This window comes from Physeter macrocephalus, chromosome 21 (assembly GCF_002837175.3).
Source record: "Physeter macrocephalus isolate SW-GA chromosome 21, ASM283717v5, whole genome shotgun sequence".
In the NCBI taxonomy this organism is placed as follows: domain Eukaryota; kingdom Metazoa; phylum Chordata; class Mammalia; order Artiodactyla; family Physeteridae; genus Physeter; species Physeter macrocephalus.
In genome coordinates this window covers 34283812-34303488 of record NC_041234.1, presented here as the reverse complement: position 1 = coordinate 34303488, position 19677 = coordinate 34283812, and the positions used below count along the sequence as shown (strand labels likewise).

The following is a 19677-nucleotide window of genomic DNA, read 5'->3' as shown; positions in this document are numbered from 1 at the left end:
ATGGGGACATTTTAACATGAAATACCAAGTTTCTGTGATCGGGTGAGAGTGCTATGGTTGAAGTGTTTGTTGTGTATTGCTTGTCACTTTCAAAATAATAAAGCTGGAAGTTGAAATTTGTCTTAAATTTAGGGTCACAAAATTCAGCATGGATGTTTAGCTCAAGGCTGTGCTTAGAGGAGCAGTGTGAATGTCTGCTCTGTTCAATCAAGTAATGATTAAGTCTCACAAACCAGGGAGCCAGCCATTCATTCCATCCTTTGAAGGTGTCTTTATAGATGCCTGCTCTCATTCTTTGCATGTCGACTTTACTGTGTCTCAGAAGACAGCCTTAATTAAGGCCAAGTTCTTGGGAGGTCCTCACCATTGCCCCAGCTCTCACTGATGCCTAGTCTCCAGTTACTGGTGGTTCATGAGGAGCCTTCTGACTCCTTAAAGGCCACAGTAGGATCCCCAAATGCAAGTCTTTCTTTCCCTCTTAGGATTAGCTAGTCATCCAGTTCCTTAGACTCCCACTTTTATATAAATGAAGGGCTCTTTGCTAACAATCTGCTAAGTGAGTGAAAAGTTATTAATATTTGGGTTTTTTCCACAAACTAAAATAAAAGGTTTACTACTAGAATTCTGTATTCTATGAAGTCTTCCTTTTGTGCCAGATTACAGAGCTGTACTGTGCTTGTGAGCTCACACACAGAGTTGGAGTTTCCTGTTTTAAGGAGATCTGCTATCTTGTCTTGAATTGGTTCTGGTTTTCAACTGTTGCTGTTCTTACTTTTTAATCATAAATTACTGTTACTTTGGTTTCATTATTTTTCGTTTGGTTTGGTTGTTTGGCTAATCCTCCAGTGTGTAGTGACATGTATTTGAATCAAAAGTGGTTTTTGGCCTATAATTTTCCAATAGCTAGATCTTAAGACCTCATTCTCTCTCCAACTGTTACTTTGGTTTCATTATTTTTTGTTTGGTTTGGTTGTTTGGCTAATCCTCCAGTGTGTAGTGACATGTATTTGAATCAAAAGTGGTTTTTGGCCTATAATTTTCCAATAGCTAGATCTTAAGACCTCATTCTCTCTCCACAAATATTGACTGCCTACTGTGTGCAGGCTCTGTAGTTGGAAAATGAATCAGGCACACCTCACTTGCTAAAGTGGATATGTACGGATCTTCAACACCCTCTTCCAAAATTTGCTTCCACCATGACACTTTGTTGTTATCACAGAGTCTTTTTATCATAGAGAAATGGAAATACACAGAGTAGGTGGGCTGTAGATCTTTTGTTCCACCTCTTATCCTACCTTGCACTTACCATTCTTCCCCTCTTCCCAGGTCTCCATCCAATCCCACCCCAAGGAGGAAAACTAGAGATTGCCGGGATGGTTGTGGGCCAGTGGGCTGGCAGCAGATCCTCCAGGGGTCATGGCTCCCTTGGCATGCAAGTGGTTTCTGTCGGTGGGCCGGGAAAGGGGTATGTATTTGAATAGGTTGGTATAAGCTAGTGTCAATCAAGGTGCTCTTGGGAAAATGCCCAGCTACCCAACCCTTCTATTAAGGTAAGAGGCATTAACTAACTTTGCGTTTTTAAAGCCAGTTTTCAGTTGAGTTCAGCAAACATATAAAAATGCCCTGCCTTGATGAAAAAGTTTTTGCCCTAGAGGAGGACTTGGGACACAGGACAATTCGGTATGACATAGAAATGAAAGAGATAGAGGTTTACAGTGGTAACACAGAGGAGAGGCATCTAACTTAAGAGGGTCAAACTTCCTAGAGGAGGTGAGTAGTTAACTAACTTAAAATGGAGGTACAGGCTTTATGTGTTCCTCATGATCACTTTTCCCCCCACTTTCTAAAGGCATGGAAAAGAACAGACTGGTAGAGGATCCAAAGGACATAAAAAAGGAAATAAACAAGTAAGTACCTTTTTGAGATGATCTAGCTTCTGTTTGATACCTCTTTTGTCGGTTTTTTTTTTTTTTTTTTTTTTGCAAGAGATCAGGCATGGAAACCTGGGAGCTTTTATAGCTGCTCCCAGCATTTGATTTCATCCGCCTGCTCTCTAGCAGTCTAGTGAGGGTTAACCTGCCCAGGCTCTTCCTACAGGGCTACAGTGTCATCCTTTTCCCTGAGTGAGGCCACAAGATAGAAACCAGGTACTGTGTCCTAAAGACCTACACTTAGCATAGTATGCACTACATGCAGCCATAAAGGGACCAAAGTGAAGTTAACAGTGGGACTCCACCAGCATGCCTGAACTTCTGAGGGGCTACCAGAGATGCTTAGAAAATTGGACTTTTGCCTTTGCTGATGATGGGAGGGGAGGAGGCATCGCCATTCTGCTTACTCTTAATGGTTCAGAATGGTCTTAAACTCACTGGTCTTCAAATAGGCATCCCCCCTTCCCCCCGTAGTGATCCAAAATCTTTTAATGGCCTTAGACTGCTGGGCTCCTCATAGTATAGTAGCTACCATTTCTTGAGTGCTTACTTTCTTCCAAGCCATCTACTAGACATTTTATATGCGGTTTCTAATCCTCACAAGGGTCACTGACTAGACCATACTGCAAGGCAATTTTATTGTCAGCCCTCAATCCCAGCTCAGCTCTCATGTATACAACCAGCCCTCATTGCATCCATGTTAACTCCCATTGTCTAATGTTTTCTCAAGGAATACAAATTTGCTTTAATGTTATTTTGAGCCCCAAATGGAACTACAATGGTAAGTCCCCCACACAAAGCATTTTGTAATGTACTCCAAAGCCAGAAAGCAGTGACTTTGGATTTTTCCAAAGCTTTTCAGCTTTTTCCAGAAGCTGCTCAGTAAGGGAAAAGGGATTGCACCAGACAGGAAATCTAGTCACTAAAATAGTCTCCCATAAGATAGTACAGCCTTGATGAATTCACCATGATTCAGGGACTGATCAATAGGCATACAGTCTGAAAAACCTGATATTTTTGGTGCAATAATAGTGGATCCATCTGTAAGTGGTTGACTCACATTAACCAAGATCACAGAAATAGCTATGTGGATATGGCTAAAGGAGTGGAGGAAGGGAAGAGAAGGGAGGGGGTGAAAGATAGAGTACTGATTTACAGTGAGAAGAAATAATTATCGCAATATATTGTACACTTTTTTCCAGTCACTCATAAATACATGTATTTATTATTGCCATTTTAAACAGGAAAAAACTGAGGCTCAGAGGGATGAAGCACCTTGCCCAAAATTACCCATCAAGTTAGTATTAGAGTTGACATTCCAGCATGAGCTGACTGATTCCAAAGCCCTGTGCTGTGCTAATTCTGAAACGGGATAACAACTCTAATTGTTAGAGATAAGATTCAGACCTAGGCCTGGCTGACTCTTGTATGCATTCTCTTAACCATGTCTACCAGAGCTTTCTCTCTCTAAGAGAAAGCTGAAAGGGAGGCCATGGTATCAGAAGTTTGCCTGGGGGCATGGAATCAGAACAGAAACATTAGCTGGCATTGAGTTCTTACAGTGTGCCAGGCACAACATGTTCTAAGTGCTTTACATGGAGTGTGTCATTGAATCCTTATAGGAACCTATGAAATAGATACTATCATTCTCTCTATTTTACAGATGGGGAAACTGAGGGAAAACAAGGGATGGTAGATGATCTTAAGTTTCTCTTAGCTAAGATTTCTGGGGGTACTATTATCTACTCTAGAGGTAGCCTGGCCAAGGAAAGCCTCACGTTGACTTTGTTTTTAGCTAAGGCATCTTCCCTGGACAGAGCTGCTGCTGATTGCCTTGCTGACTCTCCTTTTTCTGTTCAGTTGCCCTTTCTCCAAAATCTGAGATAATTAATTGCTGCAGCTTATTAAATCTTCTGACATTACAGTTCTGTCTTCTTGAGACTATTCCTAGGTCAGTGGAGTTTTGTGTGTTCTCAAATTCTTCAGTCACTTACTTGTTACATTTTTATTTCTTTGTGGACTACCTCACATGGCTAATTCCATCCATTACTAGTTTCATCTTATTTCCAGGTTCTTGAGAAACACTTCACAGTAACGCCCATGTTGTGTAGGTTTTGGAGCCAAACGATCTAGCTTTGAATCTGGCTCTGCCACTTACCAGTTCTGTGACTTTGGGCAAGTTACTTAACCTCTCTGTGCCCTAATTTCCTCATCTGTAAAAATGGAAGAATTGGTATCTACCTCATAGAGTTATTTTGAGTAGTAAATGAGATGATATATGTAGTGTTTAACACAGAACCTGGAACATGGGAAGTGCTCAATAAATATTAATAGTTATTATTTATAATTGACCACAAATTCAACAGGTATTAGACTTCCATTATGTGTTGTGTCTTTAGTGGAAAGAACAATGTCTTTGGAGTCAAACAGACTTGGATGCAAGTCTAGGCATGCCAGTGACCTTGAGCAAGTTATTTTACTTTTTCGAGCCTCATTTGTCTTTCTTATCTGTGAAACCAACATCAGAGTACCTGGCATGCCCAACCACTGTTATTATTCCTAATAATATTCATTGAGAGCCAGTACTGCACTTTCAAGGTAATACAGTTCATGGCGTTAGCATTTCAAGAGCAGTTACATTTCTGAAATTAAAAGAAAACCAGATGATTGTTTTTACTTATGAAAAATTCTATGGAATATTGCACATAGATCTTATCATATGTTTTCTTTTCCTTTCATTTACATGTCCAATTGTCAGTATTGGACAGCATTGCGTGGAAGTTAAGAGAGTAAACTTTAAAGGCTGACCAACCTGGAGTGCAATCCTGGCCCCACCACTTTCTACCTGTGTCTCCTTGAGCAAGTTACTTTAATCTTTCTGAGCCTCAGCTTCCTCATCTGTAAATGGGGCATCATAATATCTACCATTTAGGGTCCCTTTTGGCATTTGAAAAAAATATATTGTAAAGCTTTGTAAACAGTAGCTGTGTCATTATTGTGTTGTCATTGCCATTGGATTTGAGTCAGATCCATTTGTTGTCACCCTAAGTTCTCCAGACAGTGTCAGAGTGTACTAGGTGTTAACAAGCTTTGGGCTTTCTGGTGTTTTTGAAGAACTGAAGCAGTTTCTACAGGCTAGCTTATAAACATGCTTGGAAAGGATCAGCCAGTTTGGGATTACCATTTCTACTGAATATCTGTTTTTGACAGAGCACTTCAGATGGAGTTTCTAAATCCCTGGAGCCTCATCAAGGTCGGTCTCGCTCACAGGTAAATGGAAACAATGGCACATTGATCAAGGAAGAGAAGAATGATCATCTTCCAGCTCCATCACAGTGTGCCTTAACCAGAGACAGCAGTGTGTGTAATAATGGTAACCGCTACTTCCCCGTGAAGAATGGTGAGAAGAGCCGCTTACGAGAGCAAAAGCTGGGAACTGTGGCACAACAGAAAGAGGAATAACAAGCAGAAGATGGCTTCAGCAGATCAGGAAGAGGGGAAAACCTATACTTTTCTGATTTTAGGCCCAAGTTAGAGGAGGACATAAAATGCTTACCCTAGTTTCATCCAGAATTTGTATGGGGTGTTCTATTGTATCCATCTTGTCCCCTTCCCTGTCTTTTTCTGGGCTTCCAGACTCAGTGGTCTGCTTCTAGGGAAGCTCTGATCAAATATGAATGGCAACAAGCACAGTTCCTGTTCTCAAATTGAATATATAGTGCCAATATTCTCTTTACGTCCCCTGGAAGCCTTTTAAGGCAGTGACTATCGGGTGTCATCACGTAAGGCCCTATAGAAAAGTTCCAGCTTTGGTTTTCTGAGTATATGGCTTCCTAACTTGCGTTTTTCTTTATGAAAATAGTAGGGCCTTCATATATAATCAGTATCCACATCTTCTAACTCTTTCTCCCCATTCACCTATGCCAGGAGTTTATACTACCACCTCTAGCTCTGACCTGACAATCAGATAGGTAGATGTTTTCAGGGAAGTGAGGTAGTATTGGTTATTTTATTTTTTTTAATTTTTTTTAATTTTATACACTTAAAATAACTACCAATGGCCTTTGTACTGGGGGATTCAAGTGAATCAGAAAAGTACTGGGCAGATTTTTCCTGCCTCTGAACTAATGAATCGTTTGTAAAATAGAAGATGTGGTGCAGTTCACCCACTCCCTGCTGCCCACACCCTGAAAGGGTGGAATCAATATAATGAAATTGAGTACAAAAGGGAACTCAAAAGACTGTGTGTGCTTGTGTGTGTGTGTGTGTGTGTGTGTGGTGTGTGTGTGTGTGTGTGTGTGTATGTGTGTATGGATGTTTGGATAGATATATATATGAATGCGTGTATCTATATGCATACACATACCCTTTATATAAAGAGACAAATCTATTTATCTATACATATTTTATATATATAAATATATGTGTATGTGTGTATGTATATATAAATATAAATATATATTTTTTGTATATATATATATTTATATACATGCACACACATACATACATGATGATGTCCCAGAAGATTTACTGAATTTCTCAGAAATGCTTCCACTGCTATGGAGTGGTAGGTTTCAAAAGACCACATTTTAAAATCCTTACTAAGTCGTAGCCCATCACAATTATGAGAAGATGGGCTTCTCTAAATCAGACAAAAAGTACTTTCCAGAGATTGCCTGTTCAGAACAACAAACAGTTGGGCTGTCACAAGCCTAATCTTGAACAGAGTCCTCACATCCCGTATGGTAAAAACAGGAGGTTGGGATAGGATTGGGAAGAGTTGGGCATTTCCTTATGAAGGAGCAGCCTGGTTGGGAGAGAGAAAGGGGATGGGAGGTAATTACTGGGGCTTGCAGCCAGTTTGGAGGAAATCTCCTCTGAAACTCCGGGATCAAACTGGCCTCAGGCTAGAATTTATTGCCATGAATCCCTGAAGGAGAGAGGACTAACATTGGAAAGATGGGGTAGGGAAGTGTGAGGAAATCGGCAATTTGATTTTACATACCTAGATTGTTTTGTTTGTTCATTGACATTTTGACTACTGGATCTTTTCATTTGCTTTGCAAGGAAGACTTCAGAGGACTCTGGCCCGGGCCTATAGGGGTATTCTGTAAAAGGTTCCTAGCCCCCAAGTGAGGTCAGAATCTGTCCAGGACAAAGAGGCTGTTCCCCCTTTCTGGAGATACTCTTGAGACAACCTTGCACTTCCAGTTTCCCTCCTCAGCAGTATGAGGGATGGGAACATGGCTTGCAACAGATTAGCATTGTGTCTTCGTTCAGGAGTTGAGGCTTCCAGCCTCATACACTTCCTTTTGGGCTTTGTGATATTCTTGCCCAAGAAGTACCATTTCTACAGGAATACAACTGACTAGACTTCTAGCAGGGTTCTCTCTCTTTTTGAAAAACCCCATGTACCTTAACCCAGAGTAGGTCCTTGGTGATTTTTTTCCAGACAACCAGAAGGCTGTTTGCTCACTACCCACTTAAAATGAGTGTATCATCATGAGAGACTGAAGACAGTCTCAGACTGTTTTATCCTAGTCTGGCCCAATTTAAGAGAAACCACAACTTGCAGGGGGAGGGAGGTCTAGAATGCCTTTCCCCCTGCCCAGACACTTCTTACATAAACCAGAGCAGGATGACAAGAATGCATACCCAGCCAGATATAACCAAGAACAAAGTGTACAAAAACCTCCTCTATGGAATTGGCTCCCCTAATTTGGTTCCCACTCTTCTCCTAACCTGCCCAACCTTTCACAACATCTTGAAGGTTAGGACTTCTGTATCCAGCAAGAGAAGGATTTAGTAGCGAACTTAGATGGCTTGGAAATTTCTTTCTGGAGCCACAGAGGGAGGAGTCCTTTGGAGCTCTAAAAGTAACCAGAATCACTGAGCTGTGTTAAATTAAATAGCTAGCTAGCTAGCTAGCTAGCTAGCTCCAATTTCTAATAGGAAGTACTTGGAGTTATATGGAAAGGCATTTTCTTCAGTTGATGTTTCTGTGAATCTTGAATCTATTTGACACAATCAAGTGACAGTATTGTTAACTCTCACAGCATTAAGAAGATTTATTATTCCGTAGGCATTCACTGTGAGAAGTAAAATTGCTGCTTTGACAGGGATGATTCCAGTTTGCCAAACGGCTTGCTTTTCTCCCTTCCACACACCTCTACTTTCTCCTAGCCTGGCCCAGGATGAAACAAGTGTCTCACTTCCAACTTTGATTTTTATTTGGATTCAGCATTTTGGGTTTGTAAGGTTACAAGAAAGAACCATAAAGGGCCATGTTTTAATTTATCTGCCAAAACATACAATTTAGAAGCCAGAAAGACTAAGGTCTATTACTGGAAGATTAACTTTTTCTAATTACAAGATTAACTTTTTCTAATTTCTTTCAAATTAGGGAACATGAGTCTGCTTTTTGCTGTGAGTACCACTTGAAGAGACTGTCATCCTTCACTTGAGGTTCAATTTCTGACTATGATGTGGCCTTTCTTGAACAGTCATGCATCATATGGGAACCCCCAGAAATGACCCCTTTACCTTGTAGGGCCACAAGCAAAAGCACCCTGGATGTATATAGCCACTGATCCCCAAGGACTTTCAGTTCTTGATTTCTGCTGGTGTGTATTGGGGTCAGCCTATAACTCCCACCCTTATTCAGTAGCCAGTCTAGTCTGGACCAGGCCTGATAAACTTCTGCTCACTTGTGTCATTTTCATTCTGAGCCAGTAGGACTTTGGGTAGACTTTATAGCCCAAGAAATGGCACTTGCTTTGGCTAGTGATATTTGATTTTTGTCTCCATCTTGATTTCCTGGCATCGTTGGCCAAGTCACATTAACTTGTTTTTAATCACTGAGAAAAACAGCCAGGTAAGGCATTAGGGAGGGTGGTTAAGGAGGGGGGTGGGGGGAGGAATGCTTATGTAGGGTAGAAAGAATGTGGAAGTAACTGTTTGGTTATAGTGATCCAGTCCGCTGGAACCTTAGAAGGCTCCTGTGGGCCTGTCCGTGCTACCCTTTCAGCGTCTAAGACTCCCCCACCCCACTTTGAAATGACAGTACAAGTAGACCACAGTTTAAAGTAGTTAGTATAATTCTACTAAGGTTTAATCATTATACTTGTTTACTTCCTGATGCATATTTCCTAAATATGCTTGGGGTTTCGGGGGGGGTAAGTTTTCACTGTTCCATCATGTGTCACCTATATTTTTCTCCCTCTTGTGACTTTGGCATCTTCTTTTATTTGACTTTCCATTTCCTTTTCCCTTGGCTTATTGCAGTAGTCTGCTGGAGCAGGTATTCCCCTACTCCCCTGTTACTGCTAATTATCTTCAGTATTGTCAGAGGTTATTTTGATGTTCTAAGAAAATAACTTCATATATTTTTTTTTGCAAAATCATCTTTTCCAAGGTAAAAGCAAAATAAAAAAACCCCTATGCTAGGGTGCCCACTGCAGCTTTTGACATTGCCCTTGTACTTTTATAGATGCTCTTTTTGTCCGTGTTGGTAGTAACTAATGACTAGTGAATTTTCATGTAAATGAAACAAATTAAATATTTCAGATTTTATTAATCTCTCATAACCCTGCCAAATCTGATGACTTCATTTTAGTTACTTCCCAGAAGACACATCCCCATCCACCTTTTATTTTATTCTATTCTATTCTATTTTTAGAATAACATACTAGGTAAAGAAACTTTAACTCAAGGAGTCATTGATTTTTAGTGCTCCCTGATAAATGATGTTATTGACAAAAGTAAAATCTTTCATTGTTTTTTCCTGTGGTAGTATCTCTTCTCCTGTGCTCTTGACAGTGTGTTTAGTGGATGGATAATATGTATTTCTCTTCCAAATTCCCTGCCTTTTTGGCCCACCTCACCACAAAAGCTCCATAGTTTATTAATGTAAGTTTGAATGGATGCTTCTTAGGGGAAACTGCAGGAGTTAAGGAAAGTGTTTCAGAAAGGAATGAAAATGTCTCAGGAGTTGTTCTGTGATGGAAATTGGTCTGTTGTTCTGTTAATGCTGATGGAAAGAAACTTACAGTGCTTAATAAAAGTCTATTCTTTTAGTAAAAAAAATGTGAAATAATTTTGGGTGTGCGAAGTTTAATTTCTTCTCCCATTTCTGGACTCCTTTCGGCAAATGGGGAATATACTTCTCTCAATTCAGAAGTGTTGCAGAGAGATTTAGGAGCCTATTTGTAGTTGAATATCAGGGCAAGAGAGCCACTACAAGAAAAGGAAGGGCATATTTAGCTTCCTGCTGAACTTCTTTATTTGGATGTTCTAAAGGCACCTTTGACTTGACATTTCCCAAACTGAACCCATCTTCTCTTCCGAAGCCTGCTCCTCTCCATGAGTGACACTACCTTCTACTCAATTGTCTACACCACAAACCAACCTGGGAGTTATCCTAGATGCATGTCTTTCTTTCCATCATTTCTCAAATCCAATTTGTGACAAGATCTGTTGGTAACACTCAACCGCCTTTCTCTTTCTCACATCTATCTCTTTTCTCTCCCCACTTGCTGTGGTTTAGTTCAGGCCTCCTCATGTCTCACCTAAATTGTTGCAGTTGCTCCTCTGTCTTACTCCTAACCAGGCAACTGTGAGCAAATTTTGTGTCTACGTGTATGTACCTTTTCCCAGTGAAAGGGACCATACCTTTGTTAGTTACTTAAAGAAGTCTATGACCTAAGAGACGTTAAGAACCACTGCTTTAATCCACCATGCTTATCAGCTTCCAGAGGAATCTGTCCTAACATGCTGCATGCCCATTTCCATGGTCCCTTCATGATCTGGCTCCTAACCACTTCTCCAGCCTCATTTCCTGCCACCCCAACTCATTCCAGCAACACTAAAGCACATCCTACACACATTAAGCTATTAATATCCATTTCTTCTCATTTGCTTATACCATTGCCTAGAATACCTCTCTCCCCTTGTCTCTGGTGCAGTCTCAACTTTTTCCCCTAAGATTCAGCTCATATCTTTGTGATTCTTTTCCTGATCTCTTACTAGGGACCCCTGTACGGACTCCCCACAGCCAGTCCCTGTAGCACTTCACTGCATCTCTGCTAGTAGATTAAACTTGACCATCTTTGTCTTCTTGGCATCTCCCACCGAGCATGCACTTAGAAATGTTTGATGACTAAATCAAGGACAGCTAAAACACCTTTGAAAATGTTCCCTGGTGCAAAACAGATTGTAGATTTCTGAGGCAGAGGATGTGTTGGTGGCAAAAACACAAGAAGATTGAATATGAAGGTTCATCACTGAATGGTATGCATTTAAATGTGCTTTTAAATGGGGCTCTCAAAAAAAAAAAAAAAGAGTTCTGAGTCACCTTTGAGCAATAGACTGATGCTTGGAGCAGAGTCTGAAGCCAGGGCTCTAGGGCATTCTTCTTAACTTACTGCTTCTGCTGAGTGTTGCTAGCTGGGCTTGGCCTCCCTGGCTGCTCTGTGCCTTGTGTGTACAGATTACAAAAGGAAACAGCTGAACCTAAAGGCGAGCATTAGAGATTACTGAAGCTTGTAAATACTTACCCTTAAATGAAAACTATCATTTGTAAAAATTTGTTTTGTATTTGGTTCATTATGGCTATAGATGTCTTTTCCTAACCTTTGATCTTTGCGTGTTGGGACTCAGAACTTAATAGTGGGAAATCCTTAGCATTTGGCTTTTAAAAGTTACTGTTTGCTGAGGACCTCCTGTTAGGTACCAAGCATAATACTAAGCTATTGTACACTGTTTCTAAGCTTCAAACAACTCTGCAAAGTAAGTACTATCCTCACTTTACACACGAGCAAACTGGTTCAGTGGTGCCCAAGTTCACACACAGCTAATAAGTGATAAAAACCAGGGTTCTAAACCTATGTTTTGACTAAGTAGATAACTCTTATTTCTGCCTCCTCAGCATTCCTTCCTCTTTCTGGCAGCAGTTAAGTGCAGTTTTTTGTTTTTCTTTTTCCTTTGGGGAACTGCTCTTTCCAATCTTGGGGTAGGGATGGGTTGACCATCAGTCACATGGCTTCACCTCCCCCAGTGCAGGGATGGGTATATGACCCAAGTAGTGTCAACTGTGTTTTTTCATGGACTTGAGGGATAAAGTGACCAAGAATGAAATATCTCTTCTAAAATCACAAGTATTAGGAATAATGTGAGCCTGGAACATTGTCTTCTATTTATATCTTCTACAACTAGTCTTTTATTTGTGTGTGAGAAATATGAAAATTCTGTGCTCATTTATTAGGAGCAAATGCAGAAAGTCATCTATTGGGGGATTACTATGTGCCAGAGAGAGTTCTAGGCAGTTTATTTTATATATTTTAAAACATTTTCATCTTATTATTCAGTGCTTACACATTTATAATCTTCAACTCTAGAAAAGGGGAGTGTATCCGTTGGGATAGGCTAGGTTTTGCTGCTATAATAACCCCCAAATCTCACATAATAAAGGTATACTTCTTGCTCATTATGTCCAACATGTGTTGTCAGGGGAGCTCTGTTCATCCAAAGCCACTTGATAACTCAGACCAACAGAAGCCACATCACTGAGTTGGGAAGGAATGTGACCAAAATACACACTGACTCTTAAAGCTTAAAATGTCACACATCACTTCTCTCTTTTTATTGCCCAAAGAGATGGCCCACATGGTTGCACCTAATTTCCTAGAGATGGAAAAGTACAATTCTACTATGTCCCTGGAAAAAGGGAGAGGTAAGTTTGGTGAGTCGCAATAATAGCATCACAGGGAGAAATGACCCATTTCTGGGTAGATTTGACTCATTGCCTTTTGGCTGGTTGCCATTACCTAACCGCTTGAGTCAGTATACCTAAAATTTGTAATGGAATAGTGAAACATTCATTCCCATTCCAGTGTCATAGGGATTCTCTGCATGTGGGCTGAAGTGGATATAATCTTGTGGTAACACAAGCATTGAGTTTAGCTCCCCTAGCCCACCCTGTGGGGGTGGTTATGAGGATTAAATGACATAGTGTATGTAAAATGCCTGGCATATAATTCAGCCTCAATAAATGTTAGCTGTTTTGGGTTTGGTGGGGGTGGGAGGGTTGGTAGTAGATGAAAGACTTGTCTATGCTCCCAGTCCTGATTTCCTCATAACACATTCCTTCCTAGCCTATAATCTGGTATCAGCCCTTCGCATTTGAATATGGCTGCTTCCAAAGGCGACTAGTGTGCTCCCAGTCACAAAGTCCAGGGTTTTCATACAGGCATCTTGCTGAGGACTTCCACAGTAATTGACACTGAAACACAACCCATTTCCTGAAATTCTCTGGCTTCCCTGACATTTCTCTGCTATTTCTCTTTCCTTTTTTGACTACTTAAAAAAATTATTATGTATTATTTGATAAACACAAAAGGATACATGTAACATATGTTAATGAAATTCAATAATAAAATGAACACTCATGAGCCCATTGCCCAACCTAAGAACTACCCCATCTCTCTGCCTTCCCCAGAGGTAACCGGTATCTTGACTTTTAGTTTTCATTCCCTTGGTTTCTTTTTAAATAGTTACATCACATATGTAATTATTCCTAAACAATATATTGTTAGGTTGTACTTTATAATTTTATAAAAACGTTATTTTTATGTAGTGTTCTGCAAATTCCTTTTCTCACCCAACTTTTTTTTTTCTCTAAGACTCAAACACGTTACTGCTGTAGCTGTAGTTAATTTGTTTTCACTTCTGTATAGTATTCCATTGTGTGAATATACCACAATTTATCTACCCATTCTCTGTCCAATGGAAATATGGCTTATTTCCATTAATGTTGCCATGTATGCTTGTACACATGTCTCCTGCTGGGACCTAAGGCATGCAAATGCTCACTTTTATAAGATAGTGACAAAATTATTTTCAGAAGTAGTATTAAATGGGAATAATAATGCCTGCTTTACCTCCCTTATAGGCAGTTGTGAGAGTTACACAGCTAGTGGATGTGAAAACACTCAATACCTTAAGAAGACACAGTTGACATGCTGGTTTTGAGTCCAAGCTCAAACTCCTAAAAGTTGCCTCATGTGCATACTGGTTTCAAGGACCAAAAAGACAAGGCTGTTCCGTGTCAATTTAAAGTATTCCTAGAATTTTCTCATGACAAAGACTAGACTCTTGGATTCTGAGGCAGATGTCTATTTGTTTTCCTACCTGACCAGCAGCCTTTCCTCATTTCTTCCAGTAACAGCACCTCAATTTTCCAAGGAACTACTTCTATTCCATTTTTGGAAGTGTCCTCTAGTGCCCTGCTCTCCCTAGACAGCTCACTGGGGTTTATTAATATTGTCATGGCTTTGTTTGTTTGCTTGCTTGCTGTATTTTGCTTGCTCTTTAAAGACTCCTTTTACTTCTGATAGGTCCAGCATGATAAATTGATTACAAAAATGGCCACAGTTGTTCACATCTCCCTGTATCTACACCTTTTGCAGCTCTTCCCATTAAGAGATGGCATCTGTTTCTCCACCCTTCAAATCTAGACCAGTCTTGTGTTTTGCTTTGATCAATAGACTGTTGCAGAAGTGATATTATGTCAGTTCTAAGCCTTGCATGCTTCTGCTCACTCTCTTGGACCCCTGGAATTACCATGGGAATGAGCCTGGGCTAGCCTTCTGGAGGATGAGAGACCCATTTGTCTAGCTATATCCAGCCAGACCAGCTTAGACCTGTCAGCCACCAACCAACCCACCAGCAGACCACAGATACATGAGTGAGCCCAGCCAAGATCAGCCTAGCCTAGTGCAGATCAATAGAGCACTAACACACAGACTCATGAGCAACAATAAATGGTTTGGTTTCAAGCTACTGACTTGTGGGTTGGTTTATTATGCAGCAGTTGCTAACTCACACATCCAGCAATACAATAAAAATTATGTTTTATGCAGGATCTAGTTGTTCTTTAGTAGGAAAGCCCTTCAGGATATTTAGTCTTCTATACTGCCTCTCCAACTACTTCTTCATTTCCTTCTTAGCATGTCTCTTAAGATTAGCATTTCTCAGAGTTTCTGTTTTCAGCCATCTTCTCACTATTCTTTCTCCCTGGTCAGTTTCATCCTATCCCATGGTCTCAGCTCTTACCTTTATACAGATGAGTCTCAAATCTACCTCTATGTGAACTCTACTGAGCAGAGTCAGAGTTCAAATGGTCTGCTGGACAAGTCCACATAATACTCTCCCAGAAAAATCATAACTCAATATGTTTAAATGTGAAGTCTTACTCACACTCCTTCATTGTTTCCTATACTTCCTCCTCCACCAGCTTGATTCCTCTATCTCTGTGTAATGTCACTACTATCCTCATATCACCCAGGCCAAAAACCTCATCACCTCAGACTCTCCTCTATCCATATGCCCAATCATTCTGCAGTGTCTCATATCTGTCCCTTCCTCTCCATCTTCATGGTCCCTCCTCTTCGTCCTTCTTTTTCCTCTTTTTCTCTTTCTTTGTTCTTGCTATCAAAGTGTGATCAATAGTCCAGCAACATTAGCATCACTTGAGAGCCTATTAGAAATGCAGAATATTGGGCCCCACCTAAGATCTATTCAATCAGAATCTGCATTTTAACAAGATCCCTAGGTAACTCATATGCACATTAAAGTATAATTAGCAGCTCCCCAGTTAAGCCTCAATCTGGATAGGTATAAGTCCTCACCAGTTTATAACCTATGCACCATGTTAGTGGCACTCAAGCCTGGCTGCACATCAGAATACCTGAGAAGTCTTTAATTTTCCATTCACCTTTTCATGACTTAATCTTTTAAAAAATAACATAACGTTTATTAGTTGTTTCTTCAATACAGAAACACAAAGAAGGAAATTAAAATTGGCCTATGCCTTGCCCAGATAACTCCAAATGACATTTTCTTTTTTGAAAAAAGGAAAGTTTACCCAAGGTTAGGCAACTCAAGCAGAATAAAAATATACAAAATGAAGACTGAAGAACCTCTAGCACCACCTCAATTTCAACTCCTTTCCTCAAATATAGCCATTCTTAATCAGAATTAGCCTTCCAGGAAACAAGTAAGCATATACCTGCATATCTGCTTATTTATTCTTTTGTTTAAAAAGTATAAATTACTCCCTTTTAATCATCATGATTTTTATACTTAATATATCTTAGAGATATTTTTCTATGAGCATGTACAGAGTATTTCATAATTTTTAACACAACATAGTGTCCATGAGATGGATGATTCCATCAGATGGATCAATTCCCTATTGACAACTACTTTGAGGTCCAGATTTTTTTAAAACATCTTTATTGGAGTATAATTGCTTTACAATGTTGTGTTAGTTTCTGCTGTATTAGTGAGGTGGATGGACCTCTGTCTGGTCTGTCATACAGCATGAAGTAAGTCAGAAAGAGCAAAATAAATACCATATGCTAACACATATATATGGAATCTAAAAAAAAAAAGGTTCTAATGAACCTAGGGGCAGGACAGGAATAAAGACGCAGAGGTAGAGGATGGACTTGAGGACACGGGGAGGGAGAAGGGTAAGCTGGGACGAAGTGAGAGAATAGCATTGACAAGTACTTTGATTGCTTCCAGTTTTAGCTATTACAAATGGTGCTGCAATGATCATCCCTGGGCATATATTTTGGTAAACTTCTGCAAGTATATCCATAGGGTAAATTTTTAGTCCGAGATTGCTGAGTATATTGGTTAGGGCGCTTTTGGTTACAAGTAACAAAACACAACTCCAGCGGTAGGGTGAGCTAGAGCTACCCAGTTTCTTTAAGTCTCTCTGCTGTGCAGTCCCTACTTTATCCAAGTGGTTTTCCAAGTGTGGTCCCTGGACCAGCAGCATCAATATCACCTGGGAACTTCTTGTAAAAGGAAATTCTTGGTCCCTACTGCAGACCTGCAGAATCTGAAACTCTGGGAGTAGAGATCAGCAATCTATGTTTTAATAGATTAGGTGATTATGATGCACACTAAAGGCTGAGAACCAGTGCTTTAGCCAAGGTGGCCACGAGATGGCTGCAGTGGCAATGGAGGCTTTGAATCTCTTCCTTTAAGTCCAGCAGAGAAGAGAAAACTCTGACCCAACATTCCCAGTGAGCAGGACTCCCAAGGTTCTCCCTCATTGGCTTGCTTAGGTCACAAGTCCTCCCCTGAACTAATGATGTCTGTGGTCAGAAGAACTGGGAGTAAGATCTGTTTACTCCAAAATACATGGTCTATGCGTGGGAAGAAGAGATATACAAATAAAAATCTACAAATTGTTGGGAAGGAAAAAGTGGGAAATGATAGCTGAGGAGGCACTGGCAAAGCCCACAACATTCAAAGAATATGTGCGTGTTCTATTTTGATATATATTGCCAGATTATAAATGAAAAAAGTTGTACCAACTTCAGTCCCACCAACAGCATATGAAAGTATCTAGTATTTCTTCATACCCTCACTTGCTCTACATACAATCAAACTTTAAACATTTCCCAATCTGATAGGTGAAGAGGGTATTTTATTGTTTTGATTTATATGCCTTTACTCATGGATGAGATTGAACATCTTTTCAAATCTCTGTTGATATGTGTATGTCTTTCTCTGTAAATTACTTGCTTATTCTTTAGCTCATTTTACTATTGGGTTTTGTCTCTTTCATGTTAATTCTTCTGAACTCATTACAAATTAAAGAAATTAGCCTTTTATCATATATGATGCAAATATGTTTTCCCAGCTTTGCTGATCTTTTGAATTTGTTTATGTTTTTTTGTTTGTTTGTTTTTTTGCGGTATGCGGGTCTCTCACTGTTGTGGCCTCTCCCGTTGCGGAGCACAGGCTCCGGACACGCAGGCTCAGCGGCCATGGCTCACGGGCCCAGCCACTCCGCGGCACGTGGGATCTTCCCGGACCGGGGCACGAACCCGTGTCCCCTGCATGGCAGGCGGACTCTCAACCACTGCGCCACCAGGGAAGCCCTATGGTATTTTTTTACCTCACAAAGTTTTAACTTTTATGCAGTGAAATTCATCAGTATGTTTCTTTACTGGCATCTGGGATTGAGATTCTGCTTCAAAAGGGCCTTCCCCCATGTCCACCTTTCCAGGTGAACATTGATATCATTTGTCAAGTCTGTAAAACTTTTAAAAATTAAGGATGCTGGGCCTCCACTCCAGACCTAATAAAGCAGAGTTTGTAAATGTGACACTCTGTACTGGGTTGAATAGTGTCCCCCCCAAAATTCATGTCCACCCAAAGCCTGTGATTGTGACCTTACTTGGAAATATGGTCTTTGTATGTTATAGTGAAGTCATATTACATTAGGGTGGACCTTAGCCCAATGACTGGGGTCCTTATAAAAATAGAGAAATTCAGGCACACACATGTGATGATGGAGGCAGAGTGATACACCTACAAGTCAAGGAATGTCAAGGATTGCAACCACCAGAAGCTAGAAAGAGACAAAGAAGGATGCTTTGCTAGGGCTTTCAGAGTGAGTGTGGCCTGCCAATACCACTTCTAGCCTCCAGAACTGTGAGACAATACCCTTCTGTTTTAAGCCACCCAGTTTGTGGTACTTTGTTATCTATATCTAAATTAAAATTAAATATAAATTAAAAAAAAATCTCCAAGTGTGATTCCAATACACCACAGGTTGAGAACCACTGGACTGAATAATAATCATAACCATCCTCGACTCAGTAATAATTCTCCTTTAGAAAAGCAAGTCCTGGTGTTGAGACAATCAGCTATCCTTTTGGAAAAAAATAAAGTTATCCTTATATCATATCAAATTCACTATAATAAACTCTAAATGTATTCTAGAAGCTGGGGACAAGACAAAATCCATACTTTCATGGAGTTTCCAATCTAAGGAGAGACAGACCATGAACATATAAACAAATAAGTTGGGTAACTTCAGTAAGAGGTGATCTATGAAGAAAATAAGTCAAGGTAATGAACTGGGGCACATCTTTTTTTGTTTTTGTTTGTTTTATTTTGGCTGTGTTGGGTCTCAGTTGCGGCACACGGGATCTTTGTTGCGGCATGCAGGATCTTTTTAGTTGCGGCATGTGGGATCTTTTTAGTTGTGGCATGCATGCGGGATCTAGTTCCCTGACCAGGGATTGAACCTGGGCCCCCTGCATTGGGAGTGCAGAGTCTTACCCACTGGACCACCAGGGAAGTCCCAAAGTAGGGCACATCTTAATGTAGACAGGGTGGTTAATTTAGTTAAGGAGGTCAGGGAAGACCTTTTGGAAGAAGTAATATTTGAGCTGACTCTGAAGGTGTCAGCCATAGGAAGATCTGGGGGAAAAGAGTTCCAGATAGGAGAAATGCAAAAGTTGAGAAGGAAATGAATTTAAGGTAGGTTAAAGACCTAAATGGAAAGCACTATAACAGAATGAGAAAAAAAGATAATATGGTTGTTGCCTTGTATAAAAAAGGTCTTCCAAAACAATAAACAAAAAAGAAACGCCATAGAAGAAAAGATTGATGTAAATATATCAAGTGGCTGTACAAACATTCTGTATGATAACTCCTGTATGCTAACACAAACCATAAACATGTTACATACTGTGGGAAAATATCAGCTATATAATAGACAAAGGGTTAATATCCAGAAATATAAATGACTCCTACAACTTAATATGGAGAAAACAAACAAACCTGTAAGAAAAACTAGGCAAAGGTTACAAAAAGTTCACAGAGGATGGGCCAATAAACATCATATAAAAAGACGTTCAACTGCACTAGTGAGGGA

General features: G+C 40.1%; 1 protein-coding gene and 1 non-coding gene across 6 annotated transcripts in view; one reads left to right on the top strand and one right to left on the bottom strand.

Annotated features, from left to right (window-relative positions):
• FAM120C (family with sequence similarity 120 member C) overlaps positions 1-10677 on the top strand; it is a 151847-nt gene extending 141170 nt beyond the window's left edge. Inside the window, exons 14-16 of one of the 5 annotated variants that reach the window (XM_024126904.3) lie at positions 1327-1465; positions 1850-1907; positions 5202-10677. In XM_024126904.3, the coding sequence (XP_023982672.1) occupies positions 1327-1465; positions 1850-1907; positions 5202-5393 (389 nt within the window). In that variant the 3' untranslated portion in view covers positions 5394-10677. Of the gene's footprint in view, positions 1-1326; positions 1466-1849; positions 1908-5141 lie in introns of all 5 variants that reach the window. The other 4 variants (XM_028482304.2, XM_024126903.3, XM_055081967.1 and 1 more) reach the window with 4 other exon arrangements.
• An 8347-nt stretch (positions 10678-19024) lies between these two features.
• TRNAG-CCC (transfer RNA glycine (anticodon CCC)) lies at positions 19025-19097 on the bottom strand. The gene has a single exon. It is a non-coding gene; the product is annotated as a tRNA-Gly (tRNA).
• Between the last annotated feature and the right edge of the window lie 580 nt (positions 19098-19677).